The sequence below is a fragment of the Erithacus rubecula genome, assembly GCF_903797595.1.
Source record: "Erithacus rubecula genome assembly, chromosome: 1".
Taxonomy (NCBI): domain Eukaryota; kingdom Metazoa; phylum Chordata; class Aves; order Passeriformes; family Muscicapidae; genus Erithacus; species Erithacus rubecula.
The window spans coordinates 99,663,571-99,679,817 of NC_136658.1; the positions used below are offsets into that span (position 1 = coordinate 99,663,571).

General features: G+C 38.8%; 1 protein-coding gene across 3 annotated transcripts in view; it reads left to right on the forward strand.

The window, feature by feature from the left end:
• The window catches only part of POLA1 (DNA polymerase alpha 1, catalytic subunit), a 187,448-nt gene that overhangs the window by 14,590 nt on the left and 156,611 nt on the right, over positions 1 to 16,247 (forward strand). For all 3 annotated transcript variants that reach the window (XM_079311094.1, XM_079311095.1, XM_079311096.1), the window contains exons 13-24: positions 5,447 to 5,521; positions 5,885 to 6,023; positions 7,097 to 7,254; positions 8,536 to 8,620; positions 9,391 to 9,452; positions 10,166 to 10,255; positions 11,812 to 11,928; positions 12,792 to 12,967; positions 13,379 to 13,508; positions 13,846 to 13,965; positions 15,044 to 15,140; positions 15,634 to 15,758. In XM_079311094.1, the coding sequence (XP_079167220.1) occupies positions 5,447 to 5,521; positions 5,885 to 6,023; positions 7,097 to 7,254; positions 8,536 to 8,620; positions 9,391 to 9,452; positions 10,166 to 10,255; positions 11,812 to 11,928; positions 12,792 to 12,967; positions 13,379 to 13,508; positions 13,846 to 13,965; positions 15,044 to 15,140; positions 15,634 to 15,758 (1,374 nt within the window). The remainder of the gene's footprint in view (positions 1 to 5,446; positions 5,522 to 5,884; positions 6,024 to 7,096; positions 7,255 to 8,535; positions 8,621 to 9,390; positions 9,453 to 10,165; positions 10,256 to 11,811; positions 11,929 to 12,791; positions 12,968 to 13,378; positions 13,509 to 13,845; positions 13,966 to 15,043; positions 15,141 to 15,633; positions 15,759 to 16,247) is intronic.

Below are 16,247 nucleotides of genomic sequence, written 5' to 3' on the forward strand. Positions count from 1 at the left end.
TGTGAAAGAGCTTTAATTTTTTTTAGCTAGTAAAGTGAAGAATAATAAGACCTGTTTGCTCTCTAGAAACATTAAAAGGGAATGAGCAGCAAGAGAGCTATTTAAAGGACAGTTTTAGCAAAAGAGTGAATTTGTAGTTTTTAGTTCATGAATAAATTAGGCAGGATAGTTGGTGCAGGGAAGCTCTGAAATAACCGACCAGAATTGTTTTTGAACAGTAAGAATTCAACTTATGTTGAATTCTTAAGTAAACTGAGTTTTATTAAAAGGATAAAAGCTATCCAGCTTTATTTTTCTTGTGTAATTTTCTTCTAATTTTGATAGTTACTGCATCCTGGGAGGGTTTAATGAGAAATGGAGATAGTGGGAAGGTATGGCAGTAGGAATATGGAAGGTAAGAGAAAAGACAAAGATAATATTGCAGTTACTTAGATATTCCAGATTGCACAAAATTGACTCTGAACAAGTGGCACCAAATCTGGCCGAATCTCTGCAGCAGGGAGGCTTTGTGCTCTCTGCAAGATAACTAGAAGTAATAGGGTTGTCCCATTACTGTGCTCTCATTTCCTTCTGTTCCTCCCTGAGATACCTGAATTTGCCTGGTTATATACCTGAGTCTGTTTATCACAAGGAGTCATCAACCTCCTTTTCATGGTACTCATACCACCAGAGACAATGTGTTGTTACACAGCCCTTGCATCTGTGTGTCCATAGGGCAGTGCTGGGCTCTCAAATTGAAATGATTTGTGGGACTCATCTAAAGGAATACTCCAAAGAAGTGATCTTTACCCAGTTGTGACTCTGTGTGGTAAACAGCTAATGTGCTTTAGATTTCCTCTATGATGAGCAGCCAGGGGTTCAGAGCTGTGTTGTTAAGGGTTGGTGTTCTAAAAGATTTCAAACAAACTAATGGCTGTGTTGCTCAGGTCACAAGACTTGTGAGCAATGCATTCAGAGTAACATGAAGTCTTGGTGTTTACATAGTACTGTGAAACTGGAAACTGCTCTTCTCCATCATTAGCTGGAAATCAGGAAGGTTACTGACATCCCTGCCATGCAACCAGAGTGCTTTTATTCAGAATATGCTTTTTGTGATGATGTGGAGACATTGAGACAGGTTGTTCTCTGTGCATCTTGGCCTTGCCAGCACCCAACTTTGTCCCTTTGAACACACTTAAGCCATATCATTTCCTGCTGCACCTGCTGCTAATTGTAGCCTCAATGGGTTGCACTGCTGCCAAGTTAGCAAGTCTTCACAAATCAATTTGAAAGCAGCCTTACTCCACTTAGGAACTTAGCAGCTAATCACTGCTGCTCATTTCTGCTCTCTGAAGGGCCACTTGAAGGGCAGATTATTCTGCAGCAAGCATTCATTCACTGAGTTATGACCAGACGCTGGTGTAATTGAGCTGAGCTCTGTGGAATAACGCAGATGAAACACTACAGCAGACTATTTTTGTACTATGTTCATCTTACGTTTGCAACAAGAACTTGTTTGCAGCTTGAGAGGTTATTTTTTAAATTAAAAAAAAAGGAGGGGGAGCACCAGTGATATGTGCTAAAAGCAGTGCATTGCCATCTATTATGTTATAGCTCTGATCTCCTTGTGTTAGGTGGCTCAGCAGTTCAGATCTACATTTGCAAGGTAATTTGCAATGCTGATCTGGCTTCATAGTGGTGCTCTTCTATCAAGTTATGTTACACTTCTGTTTCCATGAAACTGTTTATGCCATAGTAGTTTCTGGATTTGTCTGCTTCCTATTTATAGCAGAGCCCCCTCTCCTGCCTGGGCTTTGCAGCCTTATGACTGCAGTATTACATGAAGTAACAAGCTTAACTGCCTCTTGCAGCACCCTGAGGGAACCATTGCTGATGCTATTAAGTTAAGGACAAAAAACCCAGCCATCCAGCCTGAAACTTCAAGTTTTCCTAACTGTGCATGTATTTTGCCAATTTGTAAATTTTATTCCCATTTATGGTGATTTTGCATTTTCTTATTATGCTTCCTCTAGTGGCATATTATGCTGAGTCTTGTGTATAAAGTGGTGAACATAGTGCATTGTCTAGTGAGAAATGTGATTTTTTTTTAGTTGAAGGTGCCTCTAGGAATTCCTGTAGTAAAGTAATGTGCTAGCATAGTGATGACATAATATATTAGCAATAGCATGTAACAGTGGTGCAGATGGTTTGTAAATACTACAGGGCAGAACACACATATGACACAGCAGAACATGGCATTTCAGCAGGTGCCAGAGCACTGTTGCACAGGATATTGTAATAATTTGGAAAATGAAGGTAGTAATTCTTAGAAACTGACAAGCTGTATGTTTTGTAGAAAATGGTTATTGTTCTTGAAGAAAGCAGAAGTGATACTTAACTTTCGATAAAGTTGTACTGAATTCAGAATTCAACTGTTTTACTTAGAGATCCATAAACAAACTTGGCTACTTTCTAGTAAAACCTAAGTCACTTAAAATGAAAAGTACAGTAGTAGCACAGAAATGATCTGCTGTAAGCATGTGATAAAAGCTGGCAGGTAGCTGGGGAATCATCTCTCTTTCCTCTCTGAAGTGCTGGTACACAAAAGCCTGCAGTGTAAAGGGAGGAGTTGTGTGCAGTTACAGGAATATGGCTGGGACCACGACATATGGTGGGATAGGATGTGGTTAAGACAGGCTGGGATAGCAGGGAAGGGGAAGCCCTTTTGTGTATCAGAGCAGTGGGAATGCATGGAGCCCTGCCTGAAGGTGAACAAAGAGCTGGTCAGGATTAGAGGATGGACTAGTGGAAGGGATATCGTGGTGGAGAAAGGAAAGCCAAATCCCACCTGGAGTTTGGTCTGGTGAGAGACTGACCAGTAGGAAAGGCTACTATAGGTACAGGAAGACTAAGAGAAAAGTGCTGCTGACAGGGACAGGAGAAGTGGTGACAGAGGTTGTGGAATAAGCTGTGGCACTGCATGTCTTTTTCACCTTCATCTTTACTGCTTAGTCCAGCTTTTAGCAGTCTCCGATGCCCAGGAGACCAGAAGAAAAGCCTGAAGCAAATAATACTTGTCCTCAGAGGTGGATCAGGTTAGGGCACCTTTAAACAAATTGGACAGATAGGGGCATCTGATGGGATGCATCTCTGTGTGCAGAGGGAGCTGACCAACGTCAGAAGGTGCTTGGGAGTGTCTGGTGTGGATTCACAGAGGGAAAATGATGCTTCACCAAGCTGGTAGCCTTTTGGGAAGAGATGGAGTGGTTTGGTGGACAAGAGGAAAGCAGAGACTGTTGTTTATCTTGACTCTAGTAAGGCTGTCAATGCTGCCTGCCATAGCATCCTCACAGCCAAACTGGTGAAGTGGGCAGAGGGATGGGCTGATAACCAGCTGCCCTGCAGTGTCAAAGCGTTGTGATCACTGGCACAAAATCCAGGTGGAGGTTGGTCCCTAGGGTGCACCCCAGGGGTTGATACTGCATCCAGTCCTGCTGAGCATCCCATTAATGGTTGGGATGGTTGCATAGAGCACACACACAGCAAGTCTGCTGTCCTAGTTTGAAGGACAGTTATCTGCCAATAAAGGCAGAAGCTTCTCTTTGAAATGGAGAAGGTAAACCCCCTCCCTCCAAATTATTATAAATTTGAAATTAAGGGGCTCTCAAGCAAAGATATAGGAATTAGGAATAACAGTTCTTTACTGGGAAAATTAAAATAGAAATACAGGATTACAAAAACACAATCCCAACCCTGACAGAGTCAGAATACAGCCTGACACTCCATCAGTCAGGGTGTTGGTAGCAGTCCGATCAAATGGTGGCTACAGTCCCCCTGCAGTGGCAGGTGTGGTTCAGCTGGAGCAGTGCTCCTGGAGAAGGGTGCAGCCTTCCTCCAAAAGTCCAGGGATGATGTAGAAAGGTCTGGCTTCTCCTCTGGAATCCAGTGGAAAGAAGGATAACTTGCTGTCCAAAATCTCAGTTTTTATCTAGGTAGGGAATGCTTGGTTCCACCCCCTGGCTGGAGCATCTCCCACTGGGATGATGTAATTTTATCAGTCATGCAGTGGGACTCAGTGGCCCAGCAGCAGATGATGTCTTCCTGGAGGGAGGATGGGCTGTTGAAAAGATAAAAATGATTGCCCCATCTTGTCTTAAAGATGGACCATTAGCAGATGGTATGTGCAATGGAGATAAGGAAATCACTACCCCACCTGGTTATAACAGATGGTGATAGAATACAGATTTCTGGCCACATCAACCCAACACATCTGCAGACAGTACAAACCAGGAGAGGCTGATGTACCAGATGGATGTGCTGTCAAAGGAATTTCAACAAGCTGGATATGTCTTATGATCTACAGGAATCCCATCAAATACAAAAAAGAGGAAATGGTCCTGTATGAAGACATCAGGCACTAGTTGATGATGGTGGCTGACTGTCTGGCAAGCAGCCTTGGAGGGAAGGGCCTACTCATCTTGGTACACATGAGGCTGGACAAGAGCCAGCCATGTACCCTTGGGTTTTCCCCAGGGGAATGGGGTCATGGGCTACCAGCAAGTGTCAAGAGTTAGTCCTTTCCCCTTTGCAGCCCTGGTGAGCACCTGTAGAGTGCTATGTTCAGCTGAGCTCTTCTGTGTGAGAAATAATGTGTGCTACTGGAACAAATCCAGAATAAGACCACAAAGATAATTATAGGACCTGGAGCATCTGTCATGTGAGGAGGGGCTGAGAAACCTGGGACTGCTCAGCCTGCAGAAGAGAAGGTTCAGGGTGAAGGATTGGCAGTGCAAATTATAAATTCTTTACAAACGTTTGATGAACATAGTAAAGGTGACTCTGGCAGAATTCTTGCTGGTGCCCAGTGGAGGACAGGAACAACAGATACCATTTGAAACATGTGAAATTTATCAGAATGTGAACGACTGCTTTACTGTAAGGGAAATCAGGCACTGAGACAGGTTGCCTAGAGAGGCTGTGGAGTCTCCATCCTTGGGGATATTCATATCTGGCTGGAGAGAGCCTTGAACAACCCACTGTGGTTGACCCAGCTCTGAGCAGGCAGCTGGACTAGACAATGCCTGGAGATCCCTTTCCATCTCAATGTATTGGGATTTTGCATGATCTGCAGCCATCAATTCTCATTACTATATCTGAAACCTGTGAATTTAAAGAATATTTCTGAGTTTGCCTAATTACCAGGTGTTTTCTTTTGTAGTGGTTAGTATACTTGCAAAGTCCTTTCTGTAGAAACTATGCTAAGAAAACACCTAGAGATTAAAAACAGGTACTAAAATATTCTTAGTGTCTTCATCTGGTTATAGTAAGTTGCAGAATTGGTAATGATCAAGCCCATGATATTTGAAATGTGTGTTTTGCCTGGCCTTTTTTTCTCTAGCTTTCTTATTGAACAGAATGAATATTCAGTAGGGAGATACTGAAAATATAACACTTTTGTTTTATATAGAAAGTGGAAAAATACTATGCTTTTGAGATTCCGGATGTACCAGCAAAATCTGAATACCTAGAAGTTAAATATTCAGTGAGTATAATTAATCTGATAAAATACCATAACTTGTTTTTTTTTTATCTAATTAAATTTGCAATGTGAGCAGTTTCTGTATTAAAGTGGTCATTGAACATTGTAGTCTTGGCTGATGTATCCAGTGTGGATGATAAATTTAAACTTTGATGTGTTTTTGCATTACTGTCCTGATTTTTAAGTGGAGCCTATAGTGTGATTTCCTCAATTACTGTAAGGTATTATGGGCTAGGGCTTTGCTTGTGGGGAATGATGGTTATTTCAGTACAGTGTAGTTTTATTAAGATGCTGTCTAAATATGGTGTGTCAACTTTGAAGACTTCTGTGGGGTGAAATGACTCACTGATCTCTGTTGTTTGTTAGGCTGAATGCCCTCGGCTTCCCCAAGATCTGAAGGGACAAACATTCTCACATGTCTTTGGAACCAACACCTCTAGCCTGGAACTTCTCTTGATGAATCAAAAGATCAAAGGACCCTGCTGGCTGGAAATAAAAAATCCACGTATGGTGGTTTGCATGTGAAATACCTGGTTACTAGGAAACACATAGAATTATAGGTGGTAGGAGAAGGGAAATTTGAATTGTACGGATGAATTATCATTTTGTACATTAACCTGGCAACTTTTTGGTTTAGTTTTCATTGTCTATAACCTTGAAACTTATTGGTTCAATTTTCATTTTCTAGTACAAATTGTAACTTATTCTTCCTTTTTTGGGGTGACAGCTATCCATATAAAGTTGTGCACTGTACAGATGAGATTATAACTTTTAATGCCTGTGAGAGGGAGCTGTGCAGTGCCTACAGGCTGCTGTTTGATGCATACCCTTATGCCCTGTATATGGAGCTAAACTAACTTGACTTGAAAAGGACTCATCTTTATGCTCTTCATAACTTAAGATTTGGGGTTTTTTTCCTGCAAATATATATTTTAAGAACAAACGGCTGCTAGTATTTTGTTTTTTGGTTTTTTTGTGAATTAGATTTTTATTGTTTTTTCCTGTCATATGGAAAAGTTTGTGGTGTGGAGCTGTTTTAGTTTTAAATCCTTTCTGCCTCATAAGTGGTGTGCAGCACTTACAGGTGGTCATGCTGCTTTATTTTGGCTTGGTAGGAACCCTTTTTTCAATGTATGCTGTATATTCCCATGAACATAGGGATGTTGATCCTACTAGACAAGAGCTACAGCTATTACTGCAGTCTCCTTGGGGCACTTCTAGTGTAGAACTGACTGTGTGAATACTGACATCAGGGCGTTCCTATCTTCAGCAGCTCACTCAGTCACTGACAGAACTGATAACCAGTATGGATGACTCTATGTAAAGCTTCCTGAAGTATCTTTTGGGTCATGCAGACCTTGATCCAAATCTTCTCTTTCTTATTTGGTGTTGAACAGCTCCTGCTGACAGGAAAGTCAGGGTTCAGAGAGTTACCAAAATTGGGCAGGAATAGTGTGGGTCTTGGACTGTCCCACCAGGGCAAAACATTTAAAGGATGTGCTCTGTGCAGCATTGCCATCAGAGAAGCTTTGTCTGTGGTTCCCAGAAAAAGGGAGGTGGTTTGTGTTGTTTCCTCAGAGCCTTCAAATCAGCCAGTCAGCTGGTGTAAAGTGGAGGCTGTGGCCATGAAGCCTGCCTTGGTGAATGTGGTTAAAGATCTTTCTCCTCCTCCTCCCCTGGTGGTCATGTCCTTCAGCATGAAGACCATTCAGAACCCAAAGACTCACCAGAATGAGGTAAATAGTCTCTCATTTTGGTTTGGTTTTGTTCTTTGGCACACACTGAAACTTTCCTAAGGCTTAGATGAACCTCATAAAGCATGTTAAAATATTTTTACTGTTGAAAAGTTTCTCTGCTCTCAGCTTTTCAAAGAAATTTTTACTGGGGTCTCACTCTGGGCTGGGGGGCCTGCTTGGTGAGAATGTTTACTGTGACCACAGCGTGGATCCTGTTCATGTTTTCAAGCCTTCTCTTTTGTCTGTTGTGCCTCATAGTTGTAAATGAGACTGCCTCAGCACAGTTAATGGATTAGTTTTAATTAATTAATTAAATTAGCTAGAGCTAATCATAGGTTATAGGTAAAATGACTAGGCTTTTCTACTAATAAAACTAATTTTGAAATGAGAATTTGGTCTTCATCTTAGAGCACCTGCTATTCTGCTGCAAGATCTTTCCTCAGATTGGACGAAATATGTAGGTGGCCACAGTTGTGGACTGCAGACCTCAATGTGTACTTAGGCACTTTTTTTTTAACATTTACCCTCGTCAACTTTGGAAGAGATTTAGTATTCACAAATAGGATAGAATAGGTGTTTCTGGCTAATTGAATTGAAGACTAGTAGGTTGGCACATTTTTCAAGCAGAATTACTCCTCCTGGTGAATTTAAATTTTTTTGTTGGGAGTATAGAAAATATGTGGTTTCTGGCCAAAGTAATGGGACCTACAAAGGTACCAACAGGACTCTGCTTGCCAAGATGCTTTAAGGCCTTTCTGCTTTGTTTCTGTTGGGCTTTCCTGATCAATATTTGGGGAGGCAGGCCATCCTGCCAGCAAAGCAATCAAAAGCATCATTAAAGCTGCTGGCTTCCAAACATTAAACCTCTTAGCTTCTTGGCAGAGTTGACTGCTTGCTTAGGGGCAGCCCTTCCTGAGACAAGACTTGTCTGCCCTGCTCACATCTCCCCTGCACTCCATAAGGAATCCTTTACATTGTGTGGTCCATTCAGATATAGAATCAAAGCTGATAAATGTCGTTTTCCATAGTGAATTATTTTTCCTCTCAAATTTACAGTCTTTTAGGAGCAAGAACTATTTTATTTTCCTTGAGATCAATTGATAACTTTCTTGTTTTCAACTGTTTGTTGTTGGAATTAACTTAAGAAAGATATGTTGGAGAAACAAGAGAAAAGAGGTGATGAACTTTAAAAAAAAAAAAAGGATGGAAGAAATGAGTATGGATAGTAGTCATGCTTATTTGTGCTTATGAAGTTGTGTGTTCTGTATCTCCTTGGTATAGGTTGTGGCTCTTGCAGCTCTGGTTCATCAGAAATTTCCTTTGGATAAGGCTCCACCTCAGCCTCCTTTTCAAACACACTTCTGTGGTATGTATTTGGAACAGTTTGAGTAGAAAAATAATTAATTCAGTGTTTTTTATTTTGTTATGGGGTTTTTTTTTTTTGTTTTTTTTTTTTTGTGGGAGAATTATATTTATTTATTTATTTACATTTTTATTTCTTACTGTCGCTACAGCAATAATGGCCTAAAATAGACAGCTGACAAAATTTCAACTCCCAGACAGGCTTTTCTCCCCATTTTTGACTTCACTGATTACTGACTTTTTATTGAAGACTTAATTAAAAATATTTTAGTTTGAGATGATGCCAAGTAACCCTGCCCGATACAGTTTCCTGTAATTTTTATTGATTTTACTCCATGTCTCTCTGCCCATTAATTTAGACCATTTATTTACTGTCACTTTAATTATTTTTCTGTTCACCTTTTCTGAATGAAATTATTTACCAACAAGTTTTCTTAGGGAAAAATGTCTTGCAGCAGTGTCATTGCAGGAATAGCAGCTAAACCTTGAGATTCAGACCCTGACTGGAAGTGATGAGGTGTTGAGTGCTTGTGAGAGGAGGTTTTTCAGGAGCTGTGGCCCATAGTTCTAGTGTTCAATGACAACCTCAACTATGACTGATTCAGATTGGTTGATGCTTTAGTAATTACTTGGTTATCTTAAAGACAGTATTCACTTAAAGCTGGTGTTTCAAAACTAGAGGTCAGTTTTCTCAGCATATTTGTTGTGAGTGGGTGGTTACGAGGATGGTACAATTAGGAACTTGTATGTAAGTAAAAATATCACTTTTTGCAGCTGTTTCCAAACCGAGTGATTGCATTTTTCCTTATGACTTCAAAGAAGCCATTAAAAAGAAGGTAATTTCATTTTGTTACCCTTCTGATTGAATATGAACTTCATGGTGCTTTTGGTAAGTGGTTTAGAAAAATAGTTGAAGGAATGCATTGATTAGTTAGTTAATTTTCTACTCTGCAAACTTAAATTCAGGTATTTATTCTGTGTTGCTTGTGAAAAAAGTGGTGTGTGTTCTGTGTGATTCAGTACAGCTGTTAATTGTGCTCTTAAAATAGATGGGGTGTTAGACAGGAGAGTTGGAAAGATTTTGCAAAGAGACTGAAATTGTGGTTAATTTTCATTGTATCTGACTCTATTCATAGTAAACTGGGAGAATTTCTTTTCTTGGAGAGTAAAGTCTGTCAAAATTTAGAAGTTGTCCTTCATAAAGGGTGGTGAGAGAGCAGAAAGAATAATGAAGCAACCTATTTTTGTTTTTCCTCTGCTGCTGTGTGATCTTAAAGTCTGTGAGTGAAGGATGCATATGGAGCATTTTCCTGGTGTGTTTGATTCTTAGGAGGCTCTTAAAATATCACTAGACACCTGCATTCAAAAGCAGAATGGGAAAAAGCTTTCCAATGTCTATGGGAGTGAGAAAAAAAATCCTTGAATTACAGAAGGAAAAGCAGAACTCTGTGGTGCTTTGTTATTGTCTTGTAACTAGTAGGGGAGAGGAGATGCTTCCATTTTAAACTTATTGGGTCACTGAAATCAGGTGCTCCCTTGCTCCTTTTAGAACGCTAAAATAGAAATTGCTGCAACAGAGAGAACACTGCTGGGATTTTTCCTTGCGAAGATTCACAAAATTGACCCTGATGTTGTTGTGGTGAGTAGTTCTGAGACTTGGAGAGTTAAATTAAAGCATATTGGCAGTTGGTCAGCTCTGTTCTTTTTCTTTTGTCCCCTTTTAGGCTTTTTAATGCTTGTCTTAGACTGCCTTATGAATTGAGTTTGCTTATGAGACAGCAGGTATATTTTGATACAAAGATGATACGGAATTTTCCTTGACAGCATTTTATACATACTATTATTTCCCATAATAGCTAAAATAGGCAGTATTTTCACAATACCTGAAACAAATTCAGGTTTTTTTTTTCTTTACTCAGAAAGACAGAACAACAAAAAACTGATGATTTTCTTGAAAATTGGGAACTCTTGGTATACTTAAGATTCTGTTGCCATTCAGATGCTCATAATTTGTGTTTATGCTGTAAATCAAAATAATCATCTATACAAATCCACAAGATCTGAGCAAAGTTTTGCAATAAGCATTCTTATGTTTTCTACTGTTTCAGCAGTTGAGGGCTTATTATAATTACTAATTTTCTTTTTTTTAAATATGCAGTTCTGACTTTCACATAATAAAATTCTGACAATTTGAAGTTGGTTGCAAGTCTGAGGTTGATTACATACAACTTGTTAGGTTGTATATATTTACCTAACTTATGTAGGTAGGTACAGATAATTAAGTGTTGGGAAAATGAAATGAGCAGTCAATGCCTGAAGTTTTCAGCTCGCTGCAGCTGATGTCCAGTGTTTTCCCTGTGACCTGAACTTCCTGGTGGCTATGGCAAGGAATCAGAAGAAATGCTGCAGCCAGTGGCTTCAAACTGAAAATGCCAAGAGCAGGGGTATGAGAGCCCCTATCCTGGAAACAGCAGAGCTGTGTTAGTGCAGTTCAATGTGCACCTGGTTTGATTAGTGCTGTTGGAATGCTGATCTGTCCTAAGGAGCTGCTTCTGTAGCACAGTCTTGCACTGCACAGAGGTACCTTCTGGAGTGGACCTGCAGTTCCTGGTGACTGGCTCACGTTCCTCAGGGTAGCATTTTGCTTTCAGCTGAGGGTACAGACCAGTGTCATCAATGTACACTGTTTAAAATATTGCTGGAGTGCTTTGATATATAAATATTGCTTGCAAGGTGTTCCTACCCAGATTTAGCAGCTGTTCCTGTTGTGGTATCAAAGGAAATAAATTACAGTATCTTGATGCCACTATTGTGACTTCCACAGATGGAGAGAAAAGGAATTACTCTTAATTACTCTTAGCTTCAGTTTATGTGCTTTATGAAGAATGTTGTGGATTGTTCTGGAAACCTTTAGATCCTAATCTCTGGTATCAAAGCATGAAGCTGTATTGTGTTATAACAGGCTATGAGCTAGTTATAGAGCTGATTTTGGTATTCTACTGAACAGCATTGTTAGTGTTAAGACTAATGAGCACTGTTGATGAAAGTTCTCTTAGAAAGTGCTTTCTACATGAGAGATAATGCCATCAATTAGTTGGAAAAAATCACAAAGGGCAAAGGAATACTGAGTGTGTGAAAGTAAGTCTTTCAATTTGCATTTGTTGTAACCTTTTTTGTTATTTTTTCTGCTTCAAGGGTCATAATATTTATGGATTTGATCTGGAAGTGCTGCTTCAAAGAATTAATTTGTGCAAAGTCCCTCACTGGTCCAAGATAGGTCGACTGAGGAGGTCTAATATGCCAAAGCTTGGGGTAATAAGATTGCTTAAGTCTTTTAAGCCCCTTTATGTTGCATGTGATTAAAAATGAATTAGGTTTTACAAGGAATTGTAAATGTGACACTGATGTATTTTGACTGTTGGTCATGCTGAATTTTGTGGGTCTCAGATCAGAAATTATGAGTGTTTATATGACTTTTATTACAGTAATAGGATAAACTGATTTTCAAGTTAGGCTAATTTAGTTTACTTGTCTCAACTAGATGATAGTAATGACAGATTAATTGCAATAATCTTTACTGTAACCGTCTTTGTCTGCTGTAACTGTGAAATGAGAAAAAGCAATTTGGATTGATGGGTGAATCACCCCATAGAGAGCTACTAAGCTCATAATTCTGTAGTTCTTACTACATATTTGTTCAGAGGACACAATGTGTGAAGCTTGGAGTATTGAAGTAGTGAATAGGGTTGTGTTCTTGTCCTTCCTAGAGACCAAGTTGGGTATTTCTGTGTGGTTCTGTGATGTTTTCATCCTGCTCTTATTACAAAAAGCATCCTTGGAGGAAAGACAAAATCCACACCCAGGTTCTTGTAGAGGCTATTCTAATGGTTGAAGAAAAAAAAGGCATGACAGCTTAAGAGTTAAGATACAGCTAGTAGTGGAAGTTAACTATTTATTTCTTAATATCTACATACAGTGAAATATACCATGGGTTCCTTTAGGGCATAGTTATAAGTCCTTGAATATTAGTGGTGTTTAATAGAATATTTGACTTGACTGACATGACTACTGACTTCACTGAGTCCTATAAACATATGTAGTGGGTAGATGATTTTTGTTAATGTTGGTATGTTTCATTTCATTTGGGTTTTCTCTCCTTGTGTAATATGATGAAGGGCCGAGGAGGATTTGCTGAAAGGAATGCTGCCTGCGGTCGAATGATCTGTGACGTAGAAATTTCTGCTAAAGAACTGATTCGTTGCAAAAGTTACCATTTGTCTGAGCTGGTCCATCAGATTTTGAAAACAGAGAAGGTAACAATTCTACCAGAGGAAATTCGAAATATGTACAGGTATGTAGGTATGTTTCTGATTGGGGGCTTTAATTCTTTCTCTGGAGAGCAGAGGAGCTGGTTCCCTGACTTAAAGTTTTACTCCTGCTTACTTGATTTGTCATGAGGATGCAGACTTAGCATACTGGGACTTGAAAAGTTAGATACTGTCTTAACATTATGATGTATCAAGCTACTTGTGGTGGCTACTGGTGGCTTATTATGTATGAAGCAAATAGATTTGTGGGAGCATTGGTGTAGAAGATGCAAGCCTGAGTTTTGGGGTGGTTTTTCAGTTACAGGAGCTTGCAATAAAATATTGTAAATTCCATAAAAGCTATAAAATTCATCAGATACCATATGTTCTGTACAGCACATAGGTCTAAACTCTACAGAGTACATTTTGCTAGACCATGCCTTTTGCTTCCCCAGTGATTCTCCTCACTTACTGTTCATGCTGGAAAACACCTGGACAGATGCCAAGTTCATTCTCCAGATCATGTGTGAGCTGAATGTTCTGCCACTGGCTCTTCAGATAACAAACATCTCTGGGAATGTCATGGTAGGCACATTTTTATTACTTTCCACCCCTCTTCACTGTGCCCCCAAAATAGTTCCATGTTATATGTTTGATTTGCTGGGTTTAATTTCTAAACACTAATTCAGAATGCACAATGCTGTAAATTTTTTGCTGTGATGAGTAGGAGAGTTCAATGTTCTAATCAAGTAATAATGTAAAACTTCCTTAAAATATCACATTTGAGTTTTGTGCACGGTGGTGATACAGAATAATAGTAATACTAGGTGAAGCTAAATAGCTGGAGGACATTGCTTAGTCTGTTTTTGCTGTCATTCTTTTCTGTGCTTTGCTTTGAGTTCTCTTTTCACCCCCTCTTTAGTCGAGGACAATGATGGGTGGACGATCTGAACGGAACGAGTTCCTGCTGCTTCATGCCTTTCATGAGAAGGAATACATTGTGCCAGACAAGCAAGTTTTCAAAAAGCCTCCACAGAAACTGGTGGGTCCAGTTTTCCTCTTCCCAATATTTTTTATTAAAAAAAAAATTAAACATATAAAAAATCTTTTATGTGTTACTATTCTGTGGGAACACAACCTCAAACATAACTCAGAACTTAATGGTACAGCATATGCATAATTAAAAAATTGTTTTTGTGTGGAATTGATAATGAGAGTGGGACATTGTAACAGCTTTTCCATTGCATCACTGATCTATAAAAATTCAGTTGTTCTGTTAGTTTGAAATTAAAATAAGCTAAGTTCTTGTCTGTGTGGGGAAACAGTAAAGAAGATAATCTCTATTGTTTAATATCTGCATTTAGTTATTTTGATGAACAGTATTTCAAGAAAAATTTGTTATATGGATGAAATATCCAAAGATATTAAAAAAATTCCGTTGTATAATACCAGTGTAAATGCTAATTATAGAAATATCCAGATCTTTCTAGTGAACAAATTAAAATTTGAGATAGTATTCGTATTTCACTATCTTTTGCTTTTTATTTTTAAATAAGTTCAACAGCAAACTTGAAAGCAATAATTTTTGTTGATTGTATTGTTGCATCAAAGTAGTGCTGAAATTCTAAAGATTCAGAATAAAATTGAACAATTGGGAGAAGAATTCTCAGTACAACATAACAATAATATTCTGGTATTTGTCAGTAGGTCAGTAGTAATGTTTTTATTTGTTTTATTCAAGCCCAACCATTTTGTTTGCAAAACCAACATTTTAATTGGATAGCCATACCACTTCTGAGTCATGAGTTGATTTTTTTCTTAGTGTGGATTTCTACAGCCAGTGGGGAAAGGCATTCTGGTGCCATGTTGAATGTTGACCATATTTTAAGGTCTTTGTAATTTCTTATTAGCAGTTTTTTCCTATCAGTATTGGTTTGAATTGGTTTTGACATGTAGAGAGCTTTAGTAAGAATCATGATGAAAACACCATGTTTTGCATATATTTTAAAAGGAATTCTGCACTGGCTCCCAAATTTGTATTTGACTTGCCAAAAATAACTCTTCTAACATTATGGAAATCTCAGAGGCTAGATAATGACTTTTTTAAATGCCAAATGTAGGTGGATGAAGATGAAGATTTTGAAGATCAGAATAAATCAAAGATAGGGAAAAAGAAAGCAGCATATGCTGGGGGCTTAGTCTTGGATCCCAAAGTCGGTAAGATGTGGCAATTTTCTTTCTTCAATGAAGTTAGAGACAGGTAGGTTGTATTAATACAGAGAGATTGCAGTGGGGAGTCTGTGTGTGGGTATTTGGTGTTGTGCTTGTGAGGGGAATCTTGTTGCATACTACATCATTCCCAAGATTGATTGTGGCATTGCTTTTTTTGAGGAATTAGGACTGTATATTTATGCATAATTTTCTAATGGACACGTAAGTTTTCTTTCAGTTTATCCTCTATGTGGGGCAAACTGTACAAGTGTCCTATAGTAACACAGAAGGTATCTGTTCAACTCTGGTGAGTTAATGGGGTTGGATCGTTCCACTTCTGACAGTTTTCTGTAAAGGGCAGTGGTGCATCTCAACAGCTGCTTGAATGGATTTAGATTATGGAAATGTGGTACTGTCACTTAAATATTAATTGTGGAGTTGTGTGAAGTCCTTTGGGAGACCTGAGTAATTATGATTTCTGTTTTAAACTCTGTTTTAGGTTTTTATGACAAGTTTATTTTGCTTCTCGACTTCAACAGCTTGTACCCATCGATTATTCAGGAGTTCAACATCTGCTTTACCACAGTGCAGCGACTGTCATCAGAAGCACAGAAAAGGGCAGAGGTTTGCAAACTTTAACATGTGGCTAAAATTGCACTGTCTTAACTTCAGAGTGTTTTCTGTGAATCAGCTCCATAAGACACTGTTCCTTTTCACTGTTTTTTTTTTTTTTTTTTTTTTTTTGTCCTCTCACAAAAAAAAGTGATTCTTGTTTAAAGATGTATCATAGTAATTTGTGGGTTGGGACTCTTCTGAATTTTTTGTATCTGTCACCTTCCTTTCTATAATACTCTTACAGAATCTTGTTCTCTCCCATCTAATCTTGGCATCTTCATGAAACGAGTTTTTTACTGAGACTCTGTAATGCTTTTCAGCCCCACATCCTCCCTAGCAATTTCTGAGCCCCTTTACTAATTTCATCCTAGCTTGATAGAGGCTTCCTGAAGTTAAGTTATAACAGAATTCATTCAAATATACCTGATGGAAGTAGGCAGAAGTCTCATGGTTTCTACAGGAAGCAATATGATTATGAGCTCAAGCCTTATTAGACAT